The sequence below is a fragment of the Athalia rosae genome, chromosome 3 (assembly GCF_917208135.1).
Source record: "Athalia rosae chromosome 3, iyAthRosa1.1, whole genome shotgun sequence".
Lineage (NCBI taxonomy): Eukaryota > Metazoa > Arthropoda > Insecta > Hymenoptera > Athaliidae > Athalia > Athalia rosae.
Genome location: NC_064028.1, coordinates 25,489,033 through 25,516,185, shown reverse-complemented (window position 1 = coordinate 25,516,185; position 27,153 = coordinate 25,489,033). Strand labels below are relative to the sequence as shown.

Genomic DNA, 27,153 nt, shown 5'->3' with positions numbered 1-27,153 from the left:
AATTCAACCCTGAAGACTAGAGACTGAAATATAATTTTTTAAATATCCATTGGATATTTCTATTTACAATCTTAACACAGTCTTCGACGATGGTATCGGTATCACCAGTGGTATCACCGTTGACCACTCCGTTGACAAACAGGCAAATTAACATGAAAATCCCTAGCATGCATAAACATGGCCTCCCGAGGCAGTCTCGGTGTTCTAAGAGTTTTGGCGAAATTAGAAGCGTCTATCGACGCAGGAAATTATTATGAGGCACATCAAATATACAGAACTTTACATTTCAGGTAAGCTGTCGTTCGGTTTTATTCGCAATTATTTCTTATCGTATTAGGTCCGCGACGTATTATTACTTAACCTCACTACAGATACCTCGGACAAAGAAAATTCTCTGAATTACTGGAGTTGCTTTACAATGGATCGACGCTGCTTCTTCAACACGACCAGGTATCAATACATTTCATCGTCTATTCTCGCTTTCTTGACAATCATCCAATTTACAATTTCCAGAGCATCCCAATCAGTTTTGAATACTGTTGGAGAATCTTGCGTTCTAACTCACATATATACTCATTCTCATCTACTTAGAAACTTCGTACAAATGTCAATTGATATCCTCTTCAGCGGCTTGCAATTTTATGCCCAAAATGACTTTCATTTCACAATCTAAACTTTTCCTATAATCATATCACCAAAAACTTGATTCAGCCATTTGACAGAAGCCATACCTATGCCAGTTTGTAAAATGGATAATTTATGCTAAGTTTTTTAAATTCTATGAATCAATCTTGTAGCAAGCCAGCGGAGCAGACCTGGGTATATTGCTGGTCGACGCACTCGTCAAATCAGAATCACAGCCTTCGCAACTATATTTTGAAAAGCTGACCAATTTATTCAGCTGGATGAGCAAAACAGCTCCTGAAAGAGAAACATTTCTAATAGAAGCACTGAGGTGGAGTGTGAAAGGAACGGATTATAAAACTGGACACCCAGATTTTCATCAGAGAATAGCTCAGATTTTCTGGAAAGGTATGACAAAGTGATAATCGAACTGAAAGTATAAAAGTTTGACAAACATTTAATATTCTTACAGTGTAGAGTCTTACCATTTTTTATAGTGACTGTGATTCGTTTAATTATCCGAGTAGGTTGATAATATAAATTACAACATATCTCATGTCGAACACTACTCAAATATAGAGAAAAACTACGTAATGGCAAGACAACACTTCCTGTACAGTACCGATGGATCTGGCTGTGCTGCAATGCTGGTAGAGCTTCACGAAGAGCGTGGATATTCTAGTGAAGTAGACCTTTTCATCGTCCAAGCTGTTTTGCAGTAAGTATTCGATCAATGTAAATTTTTAGATGCCCAGCTATCTCCTTTTTTCTTGGATATAATAGGAAGTGTGACCATCGATACCGCTAATTATGCTAATCTGATTTGTCCGGGTGCAAAAACAGGTTGATATTATAATGTTCAATCCTCGGTATGACAAACTTCATTTGACAGGTACTTGTGCTTACGGAATAAAACTACGGCAGAGGAAGCATTCAACACTTATACACTGAAACATCCAAAAATCAACAGTGGTCCTCCATATTTCCTGCCCTTGTTGAACTTCCTCTTCTTCTTATTGAAAGCTATTGAAACGTGAGTTGGCATGTTAGCAGTCATTCATCTCTGCAATTTAATCGTTTGGCTACTCACGCTGCCATCGTTATACTATTTTAGTGTTTGAGCTACTGCGTATTTTTTAGCCACACGTCATTTTCTATATTTACAGTGGGAAGCTGACCGCTTTCACAATCCTTTGCGAACAGTATCAGATGAGCCTGAATAGAGATCCGCTGTATAGACAATACTTGGAGAAAATAGGTCAAGTGTTTTTCAATGTATCACCGCCACGGCCACGCAGTCAAGGATTTGTTGGCACGCTGTTACAATCACTTTTCAATGGTGTGGAAGAAGAGGATTCAGATGAAGAGCAGAGAAATGCACCAACATCGTCCCACATGTCACAAGAATTGGACTAATCAACGGAAAATATTTTTAAACTTTGTATAAGATATGTCGCAAGTGCTTACAGAGACTTGGGATGGCATATCAGGAGACTTCTGACATGGGTAAATAAATACAAATGTATGTGTGTGTAAATAGGTATATGTATGTATACATAATACCATTCTATGCATAACATTAAATCTAGTATAATTCAGCGTTTTGTTGATTTTCGGAATCCTCTACCCTCGTTAATTGAGAGGGGCATACACCTCTAGATTCACGTAGATGAAGGATATGCCATATAGGGCTCTTGATTTTTCACTCGTGCGGTTTTTTACATCAAATAGAACGCGGAAAACCACAGAAAAATCTTTTCTTTTTTTATTTTTGTTTTTCGGAATAGTGAAAGTAATGAAGATTACCAATCATCAGTCAACGACGTGAATCTACGGGTATAGGTATTTGGATTAAAGGCAGTGTACAGAATTAATTTTATTTTCAAGTAGAATTCATCATTCACACAAAGCAATGTTTTTTATAATATATGTATATCGTTGACTGAAGAATGGGGTATACATATACATATTTACAATTCGATAGCAAAATTTGGGGTTTTCACTGATTGTGAGCAGTGTGTTGAAAATTTCAGCACATCAATACGCAAATCTAAATTTCCGGAGAGGATGCGTCGAAAACAATTTATTGTTAGTCCACATTCATGTAAAATACCGAATGCATCTTTGACCGAATGAAAATCACTGGCGTATGTTACACACAGAACACGGTTGTATTACAAAAACTGTATCGAACTTTTCATACCAATTCGACCTAAGTTCTACCCTTGATCCTTTAGATTGGGTCCGTGAGTTTTCCATAAATTTTTCTGATGTTCAGAAGCTCTCAGTTTTGAAAATTCTTTTTTACTATCTTTCAGATTCTATATAATCTTTAAAACCACATATCGGCTGAGATCAAACATGTGGAATGTTTCCCATAAACCATACATCAGATATCCAAATTTTTCAACTGAAATGGATTAACACGTACCTTTTTTCGACGATTCTCAGCTCTTTTTTCAGTCAGTCCACTACGAACGACCACTCGAAAGATTTTATTTGTCACGTCGGATCTTTGAAATTTTTTCATTTTTTTTTTCACAAAGTGAAGATTGAATCATTTTTATTCGTATGTGTTTCACTGAAAAACTGCTTACATCAACCATAGAAAACGCCGACTCACCTCAGCCTGAAGCTTAACAATTTGTTATTATTCATCTGCCTATAATATTAGGTGATGTATTTAAGTGGATTTGTTACTTCAGAAATATGATGAATCGAAGCTGAGTACTTTCGAAAGTCAGAACTGTCAAGTATGCAAAAAATAGGGGCCCAATCAAAAAAGTTGAGATCCATACCCAGGTCGAATGGTCATAAAATGCTTCATACAAAAAAACGAAGAGATGATAAAAAGAGTGATCAACAAGTAGGTTTTATGGATCAATTTTATTCAGTAAAAAACTATAGTTGTAAAACTCATATATTCAATAACAAACTAGTAAAGGCTACATCTAACTGAAAGTACGAAAAAAAATTTATGTCAAGTACGTCAACGATTATTTCAGTTCATTCAGGCGCCTGGTTGTCTCATTCGGACAAACCAGATAATGCGGGAAAGCTGGCTGTTGTTAGCTACGCAAGTTTGCTGCTCTTTCAAAGCGACATTGGTGTGTAGTATAAACCTAACCTCATTCATAAGTGGTGTGGTTAGACACCACGCGATATGATTTAGGTTAGCGCAAAATATCCCTAGTGGAATTTACGTACGATGGATGCGGGCCGAGCGGCGCCAGAACCCCACCTCTGCCGTCGCGCTGCTGTTAATTCCATTAGGGATTACCCAACCTAAATCATATCGCGTAGTGTCTAACTACACCACTTTTGAATGAGATTTGTGTACGTACGTACGTGTACATGCGATTGAATTTTTTGGAATGCTTGTCTTGGGGATTATTCTTACGATTTTCCAACTTACGGTTAATTCAAATTACGCGGAATAGTAACATACGTATTACAGCCATTCATTGTTCTAATTCTCTACGGATATAACTGTACACTGTCATGATCGAATATGATGGATAAAGTAATATTCTGTCACTGCATATACGAATTTAAATTATGAGTTTAATTGTTTGGTTAAAATACATGGAGTATAATTCGTACAAATGTTTTGTACACAAACCTTAGTCATAACTGAAATGGTTAGATACTACGCGATATGATTTGGATTGGCGCAAAATATCTCTAGAGGAATTTACAGCAGCGCAGGGGTAGGGATCTGGCGCCACTGGACTCGCATCCATCGAACGTAGAATCTACTAAGAATATTTTTCGCCAACCTAAATTCACATCGCGTAGTGTCTAACTATTTCAGTTATGATCACGCCAAGCTTACATACCTGTTCAATACTCTTTCAGACCTGGGAGAGGAAATTGCGAAGCAAATTCTTCAACTTTATTACGCAGAGCTGCCACTTTGGGTTTTATTGTCTCATGCGTCTCCAATATTCGCTTATATTCGACAAGCTTAGGTCCAGAAATGGCTGTAACTTCTTTGGCCAATTCAATGCCTAAAATTCACACGAAAAATTAGCAAAGATAATGCAATATCAACACTCAAATGCATGATATGAACCGGTTTTTACGCTACATTAGTTAGCTCACCAGAGTGAATGAAATGAACAACTCGGTCGATATCGGCTTCCTTGAGACCCCGTGTGGTTAAAGCTGGAGTTCCAAGCCTGATGCCACTAGGGTTAAGAGCACTTTTGTCTCCGGGAACTGTGTTCTTGTTACAAGCTATGGAGATATCTTCTAACATTCTCTCTGCTTTTGCTCCACTAATTCCGGTAGTTCTCAAATCAACTAAAATTAAATGTACGTCTGTGCCCCCTGTGCTGATTTTGTACCCAAGTTTTTGAAGACCAGCAGACAATCTCTGTGCATTAGCTACCACTTGCTTTTGATATCCAATATACTCAGGGGATTTAACTTGCTTCATCGTTGTCGCAATAGCAGCGATCGCATGATTATGCGGTCCACCTTGTAGCCCAGGAAAAACAGCTTGATTTATTTTATTCTCAATATCATAAAGAATCTTTTCTCCGCTCTTTGTCACACTTCTCACTCCCTTGCGAAAGAAAATTACACCAGCACGTGGTCCTCTGAATAAGATAACATCATTATTTCGAAAAATTATTTATCTTTTTAGCCCATTGAAAACTATGTGTATGACTTGAATCAACATCGCTACCTGAGAGTTTTGTGAGTTGTCGTAGAGACAACGTCGCTATATTCGAATGGGCTGGGAATAACGCCAGCGGCAACAAGTCCAGAAACATGTGCCATATCGCTAAACAAATAGGCATTATGTTCGTCAGCAATTTCCCTAAATCTTTTGTAGTCCAAACACCTACTGTAGCACGATATGCCTGCTATGATGATTTTGGGTTTGAACAGATTAGCAGTGTCAGCGAGTTTGTCATAGTCAATCAGCCCGGTCTCAGGATTTACCTTGTAAGGCATTGATTCAAAGAAAATAGATGTTGCGGATATTTTTTTGTTTCCGGTGAAAAATCCTGTGAAAAATTAGAGATGTTTGAAGAAAATTACATCAAATAACTACAAATTAAGAACTAAATTTGACAAATATTTTTGACTTAATCCTTCACCATGAGTCAGATGTCCTCCATCTGGTAAATCCAGACCCATTATACGTCCGTGAGGTTCGATCAGACCGGTGTAAACAGCAAAGTTAGCTGGACTGCCAGAATATGGTTGTACATTGCATCCCCATTCCTCAGGATTGAGATTGAAGGCTTCCAAGGCACGTTTTTGAGCAAGCAGTTCAATTTGATCAATGTACTCATTTCCTCCATAGTATCTGAAATAAAGGAAGAATATGGCTTGTCATTCCATAGCTCGATGTATTGACTCTCTTTTGTGTAATTATGCACAAATTAATGTTTCCAATTATTCCATTGGATCACACAATTTGAATTCGCAAATTTACCTCTGTCCTGGTAGGCCTTCACTGTACTTGTTGTGCAAGCAAGAACTAAGACACTGGAGTACACTAAGGGAAGTGAAGTTTTCACTGGCTATCATTTCCAACCCAGTTTCCTGCCGTTTTTTTTCTTTTTTTATAAGGTCGAACAGTTCGTAGTCCGAGTCCCACAGATTTTGATTAATGATGCTTGTCATATTCGTCTAGAATCCATGTTATTGACAAACACTATATTAGCAGCACTCGACAACAATAAAACAAAAAGCAGTCATCAAAGCATCTCGAGTCGAAGAATTCATCAAATAAATTGTCAAGGATCGAAAAATAGCTATCACTGTAGAATGCTAGTAAACCTGAGTAATTGTGCTGAAAATCACGAGACTAAAGATATTAGTAAATTACTAACCTGTTAATCTTGACAGTATCTTGTACCAATGGATTCAATTCAGAAATACAGAATAGCAAATAGCGAGAGTTCAAAAGAGAAACGAATGTACCAAGTGAGATGTGAATATTCACTGCGAAATATTCAGGACAGCAATGACGATCTTGTTATTTATCAATCACAGATTGATGAGTGGGTTCAAGTGTCACGCGGTAAGATAACCTTAACTCAACGCATACGTAACTGACGATATGGAGATCGAAAGATCCAAATCTGGATAAAACCACACAATATATGTCTACGATATCATGCGAACAAACATCATAACGTTGTCTCTTGAAATCCGTTTACGTCAATTTTCATATATCAAACGTAGCTTATCTGTTACCCAAGTTTGCACAATAACCAATTATGCGTTTGCAATATCCCCAATAGAAGACAAACATTCGCCCGCAACCAACAAATCGTTGACCAGAGCTCGCCACCATATTGAAGCATAAATTTTATTTTTTTTGTATTCTTGCCTCACAATCAGTTTTTGTAGCCTAATTGTTTTTGTGTCTTACCGGTATTTTCGAAGCAGAGCAGTTGTTGGCGCTATGATGGCCATAAGCACGGGAGACGAAAGTGACATCGGCAAATCGTCGCAGACCTTCCCTTAGGCAGGACCTTGTTGCGTAGTTCCCGTCTGATCGATGCGAGGGGTGTTTAAACGATTGTCTTGCCGTCCGATTAAATGTACTCCAATTTCTGGCCATCATCTTTTGTTTATCCGAAACAGCGTGCAGATTGTATGGAAATGAGATCAGCTCTACTCGAAAAAAGCGAATAATATGAACAGTGCGCAGCTACAAATGTTATATTGAAACGTTATCTTGTTATTGCGTAATTTGAACAAAATCCAAGGATTGAAGAAAAACAAATCAAAAAGTTGTAATACTAACTACTTATAAACTTATGCGAATATAATTTTTCTATGGAATTTTATGGAATGAGTTGCACTTTGCAGTCAGGTTGACAATGATCAAACTAAAAGTACTGCAGTAGTATATCTACAGTATACAGTAAGTCAACCTCTTTCATACCAGTTCAGTTCCGCATGAGATCAATAAACTTTCTCGTTTAGTCTGCGAACTGCGGCAACTTTTTCTTGTCTAACATTGTTCTAATATCAGCCAATTTAATCGACTTATGATTAGAAAATTCAAAGCCTTACAATGGTTATTACGGTATTACTTATAATGAATGATTTTGGTCCAATAACAGTAAGGGCGAATCGGGCACATTTCAGAATGGTTCAACATTTTCTCTGTTGCCCTCAAAAGTCAGGCATGAATTGGAAATGAAAGCCAATTGACTTTGTTCAAGATTGTATATCCGAACATGTAATAAGCGATCAAAGATCAAAGATATAAGGTTCGCTCGCCGTTTGAAAGTGTATATGTATGTATGCATAAACGGTACTTTATCCGATTCTTATTAATTCAAATTTCGGATAAAATATTACATCATGTTATGTCACATAGTATTCGTTAGAACACCGTGAACAATATAACAGAATAAGGGCTGGTAGAACTACTAGTAGGGACGCGTAAGTTCTACTAGTCCCTATTCTGTGGCAGTATTGACTTAAGTTTTTGCTATTCCCGCTTATCTATCTGTTTATTTTCTGGCGTGCCAATAGTTGGATTTGCGTTGATAGAACATTGATACTAATTTTCAGTCAACGGGATTTGGGCCCACCGAAAAACTCCAAAACGCCTGCACTTATTGTTAGTAGCGGTCGATGAAGCTGAAGGACGCCCGCTGAAAAATTAAATATACTCCCAAAATTGCCTATTTGCTGTGCCTATACGTGGAAACGGTTACATTAACCCCGCTATTGATGCAAAAAAATGCGAAAAAGGGTATATGCGTTAAAAAAAATATGGTGTGTACGTACCACGGGCTTTTTGACCTTGTGTTATTGCAGTACGAGTCGAAGACGAGTACTGTAAACCCTACACGAGGTCTTGAAAAGCCCATTTTATGCCCTTGGTACGTACGTAAATACACAATATACTATATTACTTTCTACAATCTGTTCCTAAAACTATAGCAATGCGATGATTAATTGATCTTCAGAACTAATTTTGCTCCCATAAAACCGTAAACTGAAAACGAGGAAATACCATTGGGCGTCAAACACAGATTTATTGTAGATAGATACAAATTTAAAAAAGAAACTATGATAAAGCAAGATGAGTATAGCATAGTTGATATACATATGTATAACCATGATACTGCGAACTTTGGGAACTTAGTGACTCAGAGATACATGGTATAAAGATATGCTCTTGTAATAGGTTTGTCACAAGTTCCTTTTAAATGACCAAAGTTGTTGCAAGCAGCACACTGGATTGATCGCATCTCAGCCGGCATTTCTGGAATTCTCTAGTTATGTTTGACTAGATACGTTTCTGACAGAAAGTTTCTTCAATCACCACAATTGTTCATTAATTTACTGCTTCCTATGATCACACAAAAGCGTTGTAAATCATGGATAACAGCAGTAGATATTAGGTCACTCATAGTCATCAGTGATATACAAGAGATCAGATGTCTTTTGATATAAAACCCTGTAATCTTCTTCTAATATATGTTGGCAGCCCATTAGTTACACTTAACACTAGTAAGCTCAACTCCATTCATTATGCAATCGGTCCTCAACCACCTGATGTTTGTGTTTAGAATAATTAATCAATGTGAATAGGAACTTTACAAAGACACCAAATGTTTTAGTACTGAGATTACAGAATCAGTGACGTCAGACACCAATTGTGTTATATACAGATTCAATAAAAATAGAACGGTAAAAAGGAGAATGTGTCATTTTTAATGACGTTACCACAGTCCCTGACATTAGAATTTATATTGCAGAATGATTATGTTTATTCTCAGATATTCACATTGTGGCATTTATTAATTACATGAATACAGACAATGTGTTATAATCTGGGAGAATTAATTTAATTTTTATCCAATGCGGCGTCATACAATTTGTACAATTAAGTTTCTTTTATCGACAATGATTTATTAACAAACGATAGATTCAAATTTTTATGCCGAAAAAACTAATCAGATTTGAGTTCCGAGATGAAGAGATAATATGGATTCAGGAAATGTTTAAAATTCATCTTGTGTAAGTCAATTGCAAAACAGAATAACCTGTTATTATTTGTTAATGATAATTTTATCTTCTATATAATACCGATATACATACATTATTATATACGTCTTTTTTGGCTCTAACGTCGCACCAAAAATAGGTCAAAGTTGTTGCTCATTAACAGGTGTATAACAGCTCCCATCAGAATTAGAATCTCGTTACCTCAAACACTTTAAATTATACCTTTATCGATGACATTGGTGTCTTTGGCAATAGTATTTCAGTAAATAATCAACTATCAATGTATACACAAAAGTGACATTATGCTGGTAACAAAAAAAAAAACCTACACGAGTAGACTCTCCTAAAATTCTATGCAGCAACAAATTACACCAGAAATTGTTCACAATTTGAATCACCGCACATTTTTCAATCAAACAACCTGAATACAGACGAACTAAGAAACAAAAATATACCTATATATCCATAATATCATAAATATATATACATATACATACATATGTGTATATATGTGCATAAATGTATACTATTATAAATATGTTTGGTGGAAATAATTGGAAAATTTATACCCATGTGGGAGATCCCACTCCGTTGCAATGGTGGGCAGCATGAGAGTTCACCTCACAAACACTACATCAGCATCATAAAATGCTCAAAGTTGAGGCCTGCAAATATTTATGTAGCTAGATCAGTAATATCTTCAGCCACTGGTTCCGAAGTGTAGTTCCTCTGTGCAATTGAGCAGACAGTCTCTTTCATCGCGTCTGAGGAGAGCCGAATTTGATTTCTGTATGATACTAGCGCCGAACAAGGAATTACGATAATAACTTACCGTAGTATTATCACGACAATAATTTTCAATTCTGAACGATCTTTTCGAAGATCTCACCAAGAAGAGCCGGATGAGATATTGAATGGAAATGAGCAAGCAAACTAGAACTGTATACAGTATACTGTTTGAAATTTATTGTTGGGTTTCAGCAACGAGAAATGAGAAAAAAAAGGTTTTCAAACCCAAGCATCAGATTAGTAAAAGAATAGCAGCGAAAAGTTGTACACCCGACGTTGTATGCAGGAACTAAAGAAATCTTAAGTGCTACCTTTACATACAATTCTTTGCATTTTTCAAGGAAAAGCTTACGCTTAGCTCTTTCCCATTTCGCGCGTCCAACGAAATCGTTCTCTTCATTGTATATGAAGCTTGAATTATTACTTAATATCATTAATAGAATATTATTAAAATATGCTCGTTATCTAGCTGAACAACTGAACAGTTACGCGTCTTCCAATCATGGGATCGTGCAGCAGACAACACTCTTACTGTAGAAAGAGCTATGTATTTACGTGAGTGACTGTGCATAACTTCCTTCTTTCGAGAGTTTAATCTCTAGTTATAGATCTTGATTGCCTTCTCAAGATAATTGATTCGAGAGCGCTTAGGCGCTTTGTTCACGTGCTCTAAACCAAGCCAAGTCCTCTGCGTTGCTGTACCTATATTTGAAAGTGGTAGACGTGAAAATATCAGATTAGATATTTTAGAGATGCTTTCATGGTGTTTAAATGATTCACTTTGCTACAGCGACTGGATGTCTGCTTGAAAAGTGCAAATAAAATAGCTCCGATCAGTATTTACGTAAGTGATGTGAACTCGTTACAACTGGATTGGAAAGGCACCTCAGGACTTGAGGAGCTATAGAATTTGCATTGGATCTTTCGTTATAGCATGCTGAGGAGTGTGCTGATTTACGATACTTACTTTGATTTGGATGAGTCCGGAAGTCCGATAGGTCGATGAAGTAACTTGGATCTTCGTTGATGAACTGTGGTTTGCCCAAAGTGACCACAGCAAACTTGAACTTTAAAGTTTTTATGAATTCTCATTAAGAGAAATAAGAATTTAGTTAAGATGCTTACCTTTTCGAATTCTTTCTCTTGTACCCCGAGTTTTTTCAGTAATCTATCTTTGAATTTACCGAATGATTCCCCCTGAATGAAGGTAAAGTATTGAGAATTACAAAGTTATGTAAATTCTCGCATAACGTCACATGGTATCTGTAACTCTGAAATACTCACATGTTTCATTTTGAATAGGAAGGGTATTCCGAATGTGGAAAAGATATCCTTATGAAAGTGTGCCACGGGAACGAGCAACTCATCATCTGCCAAATTAATTTCATCTCGTGGAATTTCTTCTATCCTATACGTTTTGTTGCCTGCCGTGTTCAAGCTTTCTAAAGGTACATCATCTTTCGGTCCAGGCAAAATTTTGAAGCAGTTTACTTCCAATATCCTTAATCTTCCAGAGCCATTTTCTGACAATTCTACTTGCTTTCTAGCTTCTTCCAACAAATCGGCAACCGTACCACTTTTGTTTGGGTAAAGAATCAATTCTTTTTCCTCCTTTAAAGAAGGGCCTACCCAGAAACACTTGAATTGCTTTTTATTCTCTAGCTCGTTAATTCGAATACTTAACGGCTGATAAAAAATTTTTTTTGTTTTTGGTTTGCAATATGCAACTAATTCTTTCAGAGTCCCATCGAATGTACATCTCAATGGATGACCAGGCGAATCTTTATAACTGAAATCAAGGAAAATGCATGCACTCAACACAACAGCACAATAGGGATTTTTTTTAGCTAAATAAGAGTTGGCTCACTTTTGACATTTGAAGAACTGAAGGAGATAAGGGTCCGTTCCTACTCTCTGTGCAACAGCCTTTGCTATTTGATCGTAGTTCATTCTCTGTGAAAGTTCCATTGTGAAGCCGGGATCGTTTATTATGGTTTTGTCACAGAATGTTACTTCTACCCTATAGAACAAATCCCTGGAACACAAAACGAGATTGGGAAAAGAATTCAATTTGATAATAAACAGCAAAAATTAATGTGTCATTGCTGGAAATATTCTGCTTACTTGAAATAATCTCTACACGTAGGCAGCTCGTATATTTCGGTATCACGTTCTTCTTTTTGAAACACAATGATATCACCATCCATCAATTCTTCAAGTACTTTTTCCAAAGGTTCGGTTAGATTTTCAATTCTTTCAACCATATTCGGTTTAATCTCTTCATACAAAGCAAGTTCTGTATCAGGAGGAAATCCAGCCCTTTCGTTAAGAATGGGAATGAGGTCCTCTGTTAAGAGAAATGTTTATTAACAGAAAATTAAATTATAGACAAGATGAAAGACGACAGAATGCATAGTTAAAAGTCTACGTACGAACTTTCGCTGTCACTGGCATATAGAGATGACCACAGTAGTGTATTTTTTTATTTTTTGGATCATACAACTTGAAAAATAATAGGACATCCGTATCCTTGTCAAAAGGAGGTAGAGAAGTTAAACCAGAGTCTGGTGGGACAAGTTCGACAAATACGTTCCACGGATTTGCATTTTCTGCACATTCATTGATTGCCTTGTGCAAATCAGCTTCGAACTCAATAAGTATTGGCCTGCAGGTCTGATTTGAGCGCAGACTGAAGGGCCAAATTCGGATTTGTTCTATCGGATATTTCTGTGAAAATTTCAGTTACGCGGCTGTTACTTACTTATTTGTACTTACAATATTTGTTTAATTTAACTTGAACGTGTTTTTTTAATTATGAAAACACTTAGAACAGATAATGTATGAAACATATTTATCTGCATGAATCTTGTGTTACAATAGTTCTCGTAAGCCAGAGTAGTAGCATAAGGTACAGATATATCATTGAAAGATGATAGTGGTTTTGAAAACTCATGAACTATGCCAAGATGTCAAAGAGTAATGCTGGAAATAGGTGAGGATAAGGCGACTCACCAAACTGTCGCTGAGCTGTTCTAGAAACTCAGTAAGGGTTGTTTGTTTGCGTACACGAAAAACGCGGTAGAGCGCACGTTCAGGATCGTAGAGATCGTTGCCTTGGTGGCCATCAAAGCTGTCCTCAAGAAGGACGTTTACAGTCATGTACAAGTAAGCCTCGCTTCTTTCCTTTCTTCTTATTTGTTCCATTCTCTTCTCTTCTTGCAGCCTCTCCACCAGCTAGACCGACAAAATTAAAATTAACCAGGTGTATAGAATTTTATTTTCAATTTAAATTGATCCAATTTTTTATTTCAAGATTCAAACTTTTTTTTCTGTAGAGAAATCGCATCTTTTATCGTGATTCCGAGATTCATGAACAGAATATTCGGAATTTGTAAAGAGCAGATGATCATCTCGCAACCAAGTAATTTTAATTTTGTTATTCTGCCGCTATACCGACTACCCAGTTACACGTTTTACAAAATTAAAATTATTCAGCTGTTAGCAGTAGCTACCGGCTATGTTGGTTTTGAATTACCATCTCACAGATATTACCTTAAACCTATTGAAGTAGTATACAGGTATCTTCCTACTCTTCGAAATTGAACAGTATCAAGTAAAGGTATCATAAGTATTGGAATCTCTGTTGGTTGAGTGAAGCAAATCCGATATGAAAAATCTGCCAATGCAAGACAGATGAAAATGTATTTTATCAAAAGTATCGCAACAGATGAGGAGGCACACGAATTAATATTTTTTGCCCTGTAAACGTCAACGATGAATATAAGAAAGTGTACAATATGCTGTATAATTTCATGTTTGCAATGCATAACTTTGGTAGTGTGGAGGATCGCTAATAAATCAGCATACGCCTAATGTTTGTTCAATATTTCGGTACTTGATGTTCAGTGTGAATAGGTTGTTGAGTGGATGCTATCAATGAACAGTTGAAACTGATTTGAGTGCAAACTTGAAAATAATTAAATAGTTGTTATCGTAATTTTCAAGAGCATCCAACAGTTTATTCATTCTTTTTTTGTTTTTCTAATTTATACTAGTTTATATAGAATAGTAGTCATAATTCCAAGGGATGACGATTACAGCCATTATAAATTCATTCCATTTGTTTTTACTTGTTTATTAATATTTAACAACAAATAAATAAGCATCTGTTAATACTTGTAATGTCTTTAGTAACACTGAGAATTTTGTTCGTTAATGATTCAATTTCTAATTGTTGTTTTTTTTCTAAAGTCATTATTTACGATTCTTTTCCACTTTTTCATGAAACAAAAAACCTCCAATGGTTGGAACTCAGTATCTCAATTATTCGCATAAGACTTGGGCGAATCCCGAAATAGATTGAATCATATTTCACCAAATGTTTGAGAAATACAGCACTTGGTTTTCCAAACGCACCTACACAATAAGGAACGGTAAAAAAAATCGAAGACATCTTAGGGAAGCTGTTGTTTCTAATAAAGAAATATTTTTCAAAAGGTGGAAAAATGTATATATATATATATATATATATTTGAAGTTTATATATATATATTTGAAGTTTATATATATATATATATATATATAAACTTCATAAAAAAAATGTTTCCTTTAACTGTTACCTTAAATCATACTTATAACATTCTGAAAATTTCTGCTGATCCATTCATCAAAATTTGCCCTTTTTCCTCCAATTAGGCGACATTAAAATCCGTCAAAAGGGAATCGTCAAAACATTTCTAGCTATAATATAATTTTAATTCTAAGTATATTATACAATTTTTGTCTTAAGCAAATTTTATCAGTCCAAATGTCGAACAACACGTTTTTGATTAGGGTACGTCAATTTGATTAGGAGTAGGTCTCGTACGTCAATTGTCTCCAATAAGTATGATATTGCCATTAAATATGAAGAAACCGTGAGGGCAATCAAGCTATGACTCAAGGTTATGCAGTTATAACTCAATTACTTTTGCACTCATATTTTATAGTCGCATGATCCAAAGTTACTACAGGCACCACTCGCATGTATACGTACACACAGAAAACGTATACACGCACATTATTTTTCTCGATGCACGTTAAAAATTTTTGCAAATAAAACAATAGCTGTAAATTGGTATAATCAAAAACTTATAAAAAAAAAGCAATGACAAGGATGATCAGGAAAATCATCATCTATGAAATGTAAAATCCAAATTTGATGATAATTGAAACGACAGGATATGTATATTTAAAATGATTCTATTTTGTAATAAAGCGACCTGATCAATTTACAAAGTGCCTAATCAAATTTTTAAAAATCGTGTATGTAAAGATTGGGATTTCGTGTGTTTTGGGTGCATGGACGAATATTTGTTGTATCTGTATTTGCATCTTTATTGGTGCCTGTAGCGTCTTTGTCACATTCAAGGTCGCTTAACTCCTGCGAAAGCTCTCTTTGTAGGACGTTTCTGACCTCTTGAGGGATGTCCTCTTCTTTGACCTCTTGCAAAACGTTTTTCAGCTCAGAATCACGAATATAGACCAACATGTACGCATTTGTACAATGTTTCACTGTCATCGACATATCTTCATCCTGGCCGCCATAATTATGCTCAATAGCCTCTTGTTTGGTACATCTCGATACTACGTCATCGTCAAATTTGCACCACTGTAAGCAAAATTGCCAAGCACGAAATTATGACATAAATTCAACTTTCTCCTGTCGAATCTAATACTATTAACCATTTACTGTATCATACGCTTATACAATATGTTTCTGTATCATGCTCTGCTCTGATATTAAGTACTTTTATGTATTCATAGAAATCAATCAAATTACCATGCAAGTATATTAACGTTTCTGCACAAATAAAGGTCATCGACTCCACTGTTTTTCTGGTAGTCAACAGCAGTTGCTCAATAAATCAGGTAAAGCAATGTTTTTTCTTAAAATAGAGATTTGATGTTATACGCTCACCTTCCCATCTCCTTTTGGGTTGATAAATACAACGTAATGCCCTCCATGGTTATCACCGCTATGAACCAAAACTGCATGCAGCGTGTAATCAGCTCTTGTTGATTCCTCTGCTTGAAGATATGGCTCGAGGCTGATTTTTTCGTAAAATTCGAATCTGTACATACGGGAATACATCAATACTTGGCAGATGGCGTTCAGGCTAGATTATCTATCCGGTATTCGTATGATTCACTGTTGAAGAATTACACTTTAATACAAACCTATCGTTGAACTTGACAGAGCAATCTGTCACTGGATCATACTGGAAGCGCATAAGATGTAAATGTAAAACAGGTGGAAACGACGAAAATATAACCCCTTTTTCTGCGTCTTGTAAGCCATGTTCACCGGCGTCATATTTGTTGTCACCATCTAGAATTTCTGTGCTCACATAATCTCTGAAAGATTCGTCGACTGAAAAATTCAAGGTGATTACATTGTGACCAAGATTTGCAGATCTCAGCTTGACGTTGAAAGAGGTAATGCTAGATACATAATATGTATGTTGGCCCATTCACTAATAAAAAATAAAGATAATAAACATTTTATAAAAACTTACTATTCTTTTTGCCCTTGATGTTCAGTTGAATATCATAAAATGTTTCCATTCTTGTTGACGTGTAATTTATATTCTTACACTTAATAAAGGACACCATTTTTCCCTCAAATAATTTTGGCACTGTCCCTTCAACGCATGTTCCTTTCATTTTGCTTTCCAATTTATCCAAGAGCTAAAAATTTACAATGGTCAATACTAGTGTCACATAGAGCAATTATGTAATCTTAATTTTGTACGAGTTGTACGAGTTGAGAATGTCAGAACATACTGAATAAAACACATGATTCAGCTCCCACTCTGTTCACAGTTGCAACTACATATCACGTAGGTTACATTATGTGTATACGTGCGTAAAAACTTGTAACTACATATTTCGTACGGTAAAAACAGAAGTCATATGAGTTTCAGAATAATTTCTGTACGGAAGATGTAATACAATATCGCAAGCAATTTTGAAAGTGAATGATATTTAGTCAGAATAAAATGATACTCTATTAACTACAGAGTTGGTTCTGATATCCAGATATAGGAAAAATTTTCTTACAACTCGGAGAAACTCTTGCACATCGTGTTGCATAAATGAGTCAAGCGTCTCCCATCCGAAACTTTTAGTTAATTTTTTGGTACCAACAGGTTTATCGCAAAACTGCAGTTCATGAAATACCCTTTGCAAGGCTAATGCCACACTCTTACTGGAATCATCACTCTCTGTTGGCATTTTATACACTGCCTTCCGTAACTGTAAACCAATAAAGATACATTCATTGGTCATACTGATCATTTAATGAGGCAATTGAATTCACATTCAAATCAGCAGATTCGAATATTTTTCCAAATCTTACAATTAATTTCTTATGGAACTTATATCTAAATATTGAGGAAACATCAGACGATTCGAGTTAATGAGTATGATAAAAATGGTAGAGTGATCAACTCACTTGATTGGTAAAATACAACGTTTGTAACAGTGAATTCATATAACAAGTGGCCCCTTGATTTTTGAGGCCGACATATCCTGTGTGTTTTTTACTATCCCAACTGACACCATGAGGGGCATCCGCCACAACGTGCACCTATAAAAAATAATACATTAAATACTTTTACACATAAAGAATAACGACATCAGCATCTCTGCATTTCACACACAGCTAAAATGAATATGAAATATGTATATCATAGGACTGATATAAATACTTATCATCTGCCATTTTTTAAATGGTCATAATAGCAGGCTACACATAAGAGAATCAATCAGGAAATTTGCATTCTTAATATAATTAAGCTATACTTAACAAGAATCGAACAATTCATGTACGACTCAGGACGCGAAAAATCTCTGTACAAAATCTCCACTGTACAATAATTTAGATGTACTGAGGCACAAAAAAAAAAAAACTTCTAAGATAATACAGCAATTACTATTTTTTCATGATCCTAGATGCTCAGACCTTGAATTTGGAACTCAACAGACAATAAAAGTAGTTCCACAACCACTTTAACCATCTAGTTAATATCACTCTCGAGTCCATGGTAATTTGGACGAAAATATTTGATTATCACGAGTCACGTAAACGGTTATACTACAGTACTGTGAGTAAACTGGATGGTTCGACATTATGACCAATGACTGAGAAAATGTTAAAGCAAGCCTTGGCGTCGTTTGCATAAATTAACACACAAAAGTAATGCGATACGTCCTAGCAAAATAGCATAGACTATTGACATATAGGTCGCAATCAGAACCAGCTTAACACAACAACTTAGGCAATTATAACCTAACAAGTGTGTAGGGGAATAGATTTTCCAAGCATAAGGTGAAATTTTCAGATTTTCATATCAGGTGTGACAATGAACCCAATATGAGTTACAAGTTTTTTACTGCTCATGACTGCTATGTTCCATCACGTCTCAGATCTGTTAATAATTTCCAACAATATCGGTGCTATATTTAATTGGCAATCAAAGTTATACAGAATAATTTCAATAACCAGACCTCAGAAATTGCTGATATTCGAATATTGGATTATTTTTACTGATACCTACATACATACATTTATGTACGTACAGGGTGAGTATTTCATACGCAAAGTTCTGACCTTAACAATCAGGCTGCTTGCAATCCTTTGCATATTGTCCATTCAAATTACAATTGTAATATTTAATAGTGCCTCTGATTACAATCTTAAAACATCTTAGTTGAAATGGGTACACTCTGGTACGACATTGATTCAACTCATGGTTTAAATTTACTATCCTTTGACCATTGATAATCACGTTTTCCCGGAATTATTTTTGGTGGATTTGACTGAATTTTCTCAAATGCTTGTAGCAAACTATGAATATGGTATTCATATTCTTTTCTTTTCTATCTTCATGAGATGTTTGGAAGGATTTCCATTGATGATATAACCAACGATCAATACTAATTTAAATTACTATAATAGGCGCCTGATTTCTTAACATTATCTTGCTATGACAATAATCACTGACGACTCCCCTCTATGTCATTCCCTTGCCTCAAATCTTCCCCTTAATTCCAACTGCGCCGGTCACTGACCCAACATATCCTCCATTTCCTCCATCAATTCATCCACATTCATTATTAAATGTTTTGCTTTGGAATGGTACAAATTATAAGCTTTATCCTCAAGTCTAGATCCAACTATGATTCTTGCCGAATTATGGTCTAATTTGTACATTTGTTGTAACAGATTTATTTGAGCACACTACCGATCAAATTCCTTAGCAAAACCGTTGCCAAATTATCGTCTAATTCGTAGATTTGTTGTAACAGATTTACTTGAGCCTACCACGGGTGAAATTCTTCACCAAAACCGTTGGATTCGTCCAGTAATTTCTTCACATTCTTTACACTAAACGACAAGCGAGAAGATGCGACTGATACCTGACTCGGAACTGGCGATACCCGTATAATATATTTTCTCTTCTTAATAAATGAATTTCTCTTTGTATCAGATCTTTTTCCTTCTCCCACATTCGGGCTTCCGTCTCTGCCAAATTCTGGGCAATTCCCTGAGATGTCTCTGCAAACTGTTCTTTGCTTGATCTTTCAACAACTTTCATACGAATATATCTGTATTCCTTTCTTAATCCACTGACCCGACGGACCATTGTTCTGTATCCATAGAAGTAAATCTGACTTTGGTTCTAAATTAGACAGATTGTTCCGTTCAGGAATTGCTTTTAATTGTGACACCTTTAGTGATTGCAGACTCATTGTAGGAAAAAAATGTTATTAATGTCTGTTAATCTGTTCCCTTATTGTTAGTAACCCGTTAATAACGCCACTCAAACCACTAATTGAAATTGACCTTTTATTCCCTCACCACTAAGCTCACAATCTTTCCGTTTCAACGTTTCAGATTTTTCCTTGGCACACAGCATCAGGACATTAATTTAAACGCAGAACACAACCACTTAAATCGCGGCACACAGCCTAACGAAGCCTGCCCTTAATACCAGCACAGAGCTACAATATTTCCTAATAACCCCGACCGTTGGTCAATCCCACTTCTGAAATTTATAGGAGTTTGTTCGAATAAAATTCCAAATAACAATTATTCGGCGTTCTATTAAGCAAACAACGAATATCCGTACGACTCTGCGTCATCATGGATATTGTGCCTCTTCTGTTTTCATAGTGGTTCATCACATCGAAATTGACATTGATACCATACGGATGTGCATACAGTTTCTACACTATTTTTTGTTGCATACCTATTCTATAATAACTAAGTTTTACCTAGGATTATTTTTTGTTTATACTGTTCGAACAGGCTCAAAACGTTATTCAAAGTTTTCTCGCAATGCGTAAATTTTCGCGAAGAATTTTAGAACTGGAACGAATACCTTAAAGAGAAGTGGACCTGACTCATTCTCAGGAATTCACATGCAATCGGCCCTTTTCAGGGCTACATGATGACCGAAATCCAACCGAGCAACCTTCCCGCTTTACAGTACATCCAACAACTTTTAACCGAAACATTCTTTGATATCATCAACCGTTTTACAGATAATCGCAATATAAAAAAACTCACCCTATAGACATATAATATATACGTACAGTGATCCTTAAGAGGGTGATTTTTTAAATTTTTCAGATTCACCTCTCGAAGGGTTACAATTACAGGGAAAAAATTCCTCTGAAGTTTGAACTTTGAATCCCAACGGAAACAAATTAATTTTGTATTTTTTTTTGGTTTCGTATCTAAATGAAAAAAATGTATAATGCTCGGAATATCGGCTCTGAATCTTAGATCGGTAAGTCTATGTAACTAATCATTATTTTTGCTGATTTTAACATTCAATAAATGCTATCGATAAATTGAATAGTATTTAATATTGTAGTATTTGAGTAAATTTCAAGAGAAATTTGATTTGTTCATAGGATTTATCGAATGTTAAAATCAGGCGAAAAATGATTAGTTGCACAGATTTACCAATCTAAGGTATCAATTCAGAGCATTACACATTTTTTTAAGTGAATACAAAGCCAAGCAAAACTTTGTTTTTTCTGAATCACACAAAAAAATTGTATGGCACGTGAATCGAGAGCTCAAACTTCAGGTGAATTTTTTCTTCCATCAGTCGAACCGTTTGAGATGTGAGTTTAAAAAATTCTAAAAACCGCCATTTTAAGGACCACTGTACGTACATAAACGCATACATACATATACATACATACCTTTAGTAAATGGTGAAAATAATTGAATGTAAAAATAAATAGACTGTTAGTTTGTACTGGTAGTTTTCGATCGGACAGCAAATATGTATGTGTTACACCGAATAAATACCTTGTTTCTTTTTTATAGATGAAAAAGATTGCACTCACCTCAAGTGTGATAGAATCATCTTTGATGTAACCTCTTTCAACTTCAAGTACATCCTGCCAAGTCATAAAATGGCTGAATCCCCAGTCATTTTCTTTAGTATAGAATAAATGCTGAATTTCTGTAAGAAGGAAATATCTACACGTAATGAAAACTAGAGCAATTAATCGATATGACTTGACTTTCTTGATACCCTTGCGAATCATCAACCAACACACTACTAGATAATAGGAGAACACGAAAGTCTACGCACTTCTGCTGAATGGCTCTTGGCCTTCCTTGTTGGAAAGAAGCCTGAGCTCGGCAACGGCATAGCAACTCCAAGAAGCTGAATCGCTTTCAGCATTGCACTGCAAGAAAAAGCCCAGCGATCTTTGAGTCTGGCGCTCCTGCGTCTGACTGGTACGAGGCATGACCATAATCTTCCATGGAAGGTTACGGACATAACAAGGTGGTGACAACTGAGAATCCTTCATCTTAGAAAAATTTTCCACTGTATAGCGGAAAGTTGCTTCCGACCTTGCTTCATCTGAAACAAGATTATATTGAATTTTTTAATGGGACAACCAGTTGAAAACTACACTCCACAATGTTCATGCAATAACACGGCATAGGATTTTGTAATTTAGTGGTATACAAATAGATCCACCTCATTCTCATCATTACATTATCCAAGTCCATCAGAATGTACAACAATGATGCAGATATCATTGTGCATACACGTACGTAACAAAAAAAATTGAAGAAATTTTATTAGCATTCCGACTGCTGATTTGTGGTACAATAGGGGAATTTGCGTTTTTTACATAAAAGTAAAAGTATTCAGTTCCAATTGAACAATCACACGCAAGTGGATCAGTGCTACTACAGTATCTGAGCATACAAATTGAAATCATTCGTGTATTGTAAACACGAAATTTCTTTCTAAGAATATTTTGCACTTTACATGGATTGAGTGAGAGCATTTGAAAAATATTGTTCCGTTTCAGCATTAGTTGATCAATTGAAAATTGCCATTAAGACAATTGAAGTTGTGAAAAGGATAAATATTTCATCAACTTCGTTATTATGTAATTTCAACAATTCTTTGAACCTTATTCGAAATAGAAATCATGGAATATGGTTAATCACCTTGCAAATACATGACTTGTAATCATTTCCTTCATCTATAATCAGGTGTGTTAGTAGTTAAACGTGCACTAAACTCAATAGATTGATACTATGTTATCCTTTATGTCGGTAGCAACTTTGCTGAGATCATAAAACCTACGAAGAATTCATTTTTTGGTACAAACAAATGCTTCATAACATCAAATTTTGGCGAGATTTCTGAGACATCACTTATCAAGAATTATCAGTTCGAGCTCAAGCTACTTGCTTTACAAATAACTTAAATAATGACAAAAATAACAAAGACCTTGTACAGTAATTTCCTAAACGTTGGAAATAATATGACACTTATTAATCGTGAGAAGGTAACAACTATCTGGTTGGGCCTAAAGTTTCGGTAGCAGTCAGATTGCAATAATCTAGGAACTCAAACAATATGTGCTCACAATTGATAACGCACTACCTTATTTACCACATAAAACCTTGTACTGTTCTTGCAAAAAACTAAAAGCCATATTAGGGTTAATAAGCAATACAAATATACAAAAAAAAGTAAAATTAACAGTAAATTGCTTAATTACAGTAACAAACAAAAGGAGCTACATCTGTAGAGAATCAGATGTTTGTGTATAACTTTTTGTGAAGTATTATACACAAAAAATGGAATAACTGTTCACGATATGTTATTGACAAAAATTTTCCAGAGTGACGTATAGAAAACCAACCAAATTGATGATTAAGATTTAAGGTTTCCCATAGTCATGCTCTTGATAGATAAAAATAAGTAAAAGCAATATTCTACATTGTGGAATAGAAAGGCTTGATTTGTGGATAATCGCACCTTCTTCCATGTCTTGATCTTGTACAATACAGGCAGGTTCTGGCTCTCCGTTCACTGGACGAGTCTCGTTTCCGTCTCCTCCACCGTCGTTCTGCGTCTCTACAGATTCAACTGTTAATAAATTTTGAATTATGGAGTCAATGTTTCAGCTAAATCTATATTCTAACTAATAGCTGAATTCGTGCACAGTAGGATGAATCAAAAAAATACAAGCTACCAAAGGTGGGAATATTTGAAAACAAAAGAAAGTAAAGTACTCTGCCATTATTCAGATTGATGACTGTTATGAATATATTTTATGTCGCCAAAAAGCAACTGGGATGTAAAAACATTCACTGAATACAATAAAATGAGGTAGCAATTTCTAAAACATTTATTTGCTATGCCAGAAAATATGGAGATTCTTTTATCATTGGCAAGTGTTTACATGGTAGTCCTAAGAAAATGACTCTTCGAAACTTGAACTCCTTGAAGAAAATGACCAGAGATCATAAATAAATTGCCCCATCCATTATAACTATATTGAATAATCCAAATTTCAACACTCTGTGAGCAACAGAAAATAATGATCTATTTGAAAACATGAAAGAGGGGGTGTTAGCCACATTACCAAAACAAAGTGTTATATTTTTTTAACTATCCGAGGTTAATTGTGTAACTTTGGATGTTTTCTATCCACCCAATTACACGTAAGACTACAATACATGTTGTACATGTAGAAAATTCTCATAGTTCTTCAGATTTTAATTCTGATATTTACAAGTTTGCTGCCTTTTCATATTTTTGTTACAGTTTGTGAAAAATTCAGTTGTTGTTAAAATTATTTGAATTTCTGAGGACATTACCGATCCAGTAAGAGGTCACAGATTGGTAGTAAACTAACTTTGGATGTTCCACCAATCAACAGTGAGAACAGCTTCTGAATTTACGAAAATGAATTTTGCCACTTTATCTTTTGACAATCTGATAATACCTGTGATATTCACTGTTTTTCAGAACTGCACAATTTATGCTAAAAAATGGACAAAGGGAACAAAGTAAAAGGACCTGTGATGTGCACACTTCTAATATTTGTGTAAATTATTTTTATATCGTCAACACCATGTAATGCACCATTAATGCAAATGGAAATATCATGTATAGGTCTATATTTCGAAGGTATTTTCAATTTGAAATACAAGTTTCTAAATACCACCTGAAAGTAAGGTTCAGAAACTCCAGTGGACGATTATAGCATGTCATATAATGTTAGCTGATAAAACAATCCAATTAAGAGTGATAATTTGATAGTTATTACAGTAAAAAAATCTACATAATAATAAAGCAGCTAACAAAAAGACAAGGTTAAGTTAAAGGCGTACCAGTAGAAATACTCACAAGCTTCTGACTGATTGTGAGTGAACCAACAAAATATTACTTTACCCTACACTTGAAAATTTTGTCGACTCGCTACGCGGGGTTAAATTTTAATAGTGATCAATGTTTCACATTGAGCAATAATGTTCGATGCATACCGCACAACAATCTCATTTGATTCAAAATCTGCAAAGAAAGTATCAACTCTGCTCCAAGATGGCTAATATGTTTTGCATAATTTTTTTATCACCAAAATTATTTTTACTTGATGATAATTTTTGCTCATCAATCAACTTCTCAACGTAACTGATTGACAACTGAAGGTAGATTCATAAATGAAAACTGGTATACGAAGGCAGCGTTGTTTTAACTGTCGAGTACTTGAATACATAGCCTGCTCTGTTAATCACAATTAATTTTGAAGCCCTTCACTCATTAGATTCGATTGGCTATTCCTAATGAAAGATTTGGCTGTGATACAAAATTAATATTTTTGAGGGCTTCTACACAGCCATACCTTATAATGGCACAAATTACTTTTGTACACTAATACCGATCATAAGGTTGCAATGACGATTATACCACTCAAAGGATGAGTCAACATTCCTTACTTTATCTGTCTAGGGATCAGGTTGCACCTTGATCGAGGCAATCATCGCATATAACATTTCTTTTGGAACAGGCTATTCTACTTGCCAAATGTATACAAAACGATACAACATTCAACTCCGGATATGACAGATATACTTTCCTGATAGGTTATGATATTATTATTCATTCTCGACGTCGTTCAACACAGCAAAGCTCAAAATGAACGACAATTAGCAAAGGTCGATTCTACCCTTATTTTTGAACTATCTTACTCTTTTCTTGAGGTTCGAACAGCGGTAAATGGGGTGTAGAACAGTATTAAAACGAGTGACTCTGAACTCCTACCTTCTTGAGTGTCCATTTCTTCAACTTCGTTGACCTGTACGGGGTTGGGGTTAAGCTGATTAACGTTTTCCTTGTCGTTGACGTGGTTCATAGCGAGGCCGATGTTGACGGTCGTGTTGTCGGTACCGGTGACCTCGCGCGCGGCTAGCGGCGACGAGGCGTCTTCTTCGTGATTGTTGAGAACAGCCGATGGCTGGTTTAACTGCTCGTGGTAGGGTTCCTCGTTGTTTTTGCGTAAGGTTTTACCTTGGCCACCGTTTTTACAACAATTTTGGTTCGCGGTAGCGTTGTCGTTACCGTCGACGTCGACGTCGCCGATTTTTCGCTGCAATAAATTTCTCCACCTACGGTTCTGCGAAACCTTGTACACTTTACGTACCCCTAGGACCGTGTAGTGATCCTTGGGGTGCCCCACGGTATCCTGCAACCCTAGAACAGAGAAATCGCTGTTTGCGGCGCTGCTTCGGCCGGACACCGTCAATTTACCGCTGGACGATTGGTGCTTGCTTGCGATGCGCCCAATTTCTGCGCTGTCGCGTGCCCCCGCTTCGAGGGGGGACTTTCCAAACATATATCTCAGCTCCGATTAGCGCACGAAATAAACCGTTTTTTTTTAGGTCACAGTTTACGAACGGACAACCCTTGGACCGGCTTTAGTTTCTCGAGTTTTCCTTTCAACCGCACCACCCCCTTGATACCGCAGTTACTCACTTAATCTATCCCCAATGGTTTTAGTTTGGCAGTGTCGTCGTAGTCCGGTTCGTCCAGATTCGTCAACTTCGTAGGTAGGAACTTCGGCACGTTGAGCGAAAATAAACAAAATGGCGGACCTAGTGCCTATACTGTGGCAACGATACTATTCCAACCATATCCATAATTCAACGAATTCAGCCTACACAAGACAGTGGCCTATACTCACCATAGAGCTTGTACAGGCTCTATGATACTCACCTATACCAGATACCTATAGTGTGCTGCGTATTGGTATTGCCGTTCTCTGCCGCGAAGGATGTTATAATGAACAGATGATGTTTGTCTCAAGGAACACCGGAATATGGAACTGCTTCGTCTTCACAAGTATATTCAGCCT

At 36.0% G+C, this 27,153-nt stretch overlaps 3 protein-coding genes across 9 annotated transcripts; 1 reads left to right on the top strand and 2 right to left on the bottom strand.

Annotated features, from left to right (window-relative positions):
- The first annotated feature begins 130 nt into the window (after positions 1–130).
- Positions 131–2,223, top strand: LOC105686853 (Golgi to ER traffic protein 4 homolog). Its single transcript, XM_012402025.3, has 6 exons — positions 131–290; positions 372–450; positions 798–1,032; positions 1,204–1,342; positions 1,517–1,657; positions 1,791–2,223. Exons 1-6 carry the CDS (start codon positions 178–180, stop codon positions 2,038–2,040), a joined length of 957 nt encoding a protein of 318 aa, XP_012257448.1. The 5' UTR covers positions 131–177; the 3' UTR covers positions 2,041–2,223.
- Positions 2,224–3,491: 1,268 nt separating this feature from the next.
- On the bottom strand, positions 3,492–7,377 carry LOC105686852 (serine hydroxymethyltransferase). 3 transcript variants are annotated; one of them, XR_007277731.1, is made up of 7 exons: positions 7,022–7,377; positions 6,077–6,273; positions 5,736–5,947; positions 5,318–5,642; positions 4,729–5,228; positions 3,780–4,634; positions 3,492–3,746 (listed from the first exon to the last, which is right to left on the bottom strand). XR_007277731.1 is itself a non-coding variant. In XM_020852820.2 (6 exons), the coding sequence occupies exons 1-6, from the start codon at positions 7,214–7,216 to the stop codon at positions 4,468–4,470; spliced, it is 1,596 nt and encodes a 531-aa protein (XP_020708479.1). In that variant the 5' UTR covers positions 7,217–7,377; the 3' UTR covers positions 3,492–4,467. The 3 variants fall into 3 exon arrangements, 2 of the variants coding, with proteins under 2 accessions (XP_020708479.1, XP_012257447.1); XM_020852820.2 differs by having other exon boundaries at positions 3,492–4,634; XM_012402024.3 differs by lacking the exon at positions 7,022–7,377 and adding an exon at positions 6,477–6,944 and having other exon boundaries at positions 3,492–4,634.
- A 1,991-nt stretch (positions 7,378–9,368) lies between these two features.
- LOC105686846 (ubiquitin carboxyl-terminal hydrolase 7) lies at positions 9,369–26,691 on the bottom strand. Of its 5 annotated transcripts, XM_012402013.3 has the most exons (19): positions 26,550–26,691; positions 26,064–26,492; positions 23,772–23,882; positions 22,074–22,349; positions 21,823–21,941; positions 17,909–18,043; positions 17,515–17,709; positions 16,971–17,142; positions 16,633–16,825; positions 16,373–16,526; positions 15,869–16,063; positions 13,426–13,647; positions 12,846–13,140; positions 12,538–12,760; positions 12,281–12,448; positions 11,698–12,202; positions 11,539–11,610; positions 11,381–11,480; positions 9,369–11,115 (listed from the first exon to the last, which is right to left on the bottom strand). In XM_012402013.3, exons 1-19 carry the CDS (start codon positions 26,632–26,634, stop codon positions 11,012–11,014), a joined length of 3,753 nt encoding a protein of 1,250 aa, XP_012257436.1. In that variant the 5' UTR covers positions 26,635–26,691; the 3' UTR covers positions 9,369–11,011. The 5 variants fall into 5 exon arrangements, with proteins under 5 accessions (XP_012257436.1, XP_012257433.1, XP_012257434.1 ...); XM_012402010.3 differs by having other exon boundaries at positions 26,064–26,634; XM_012402011.3 differs by having other exon boundaries at positions 11,381–11,474; positions 26,064–26,634.
- Between the last annotated feature and the right edge of the window lie 462 nt (positions 26,692–27,153).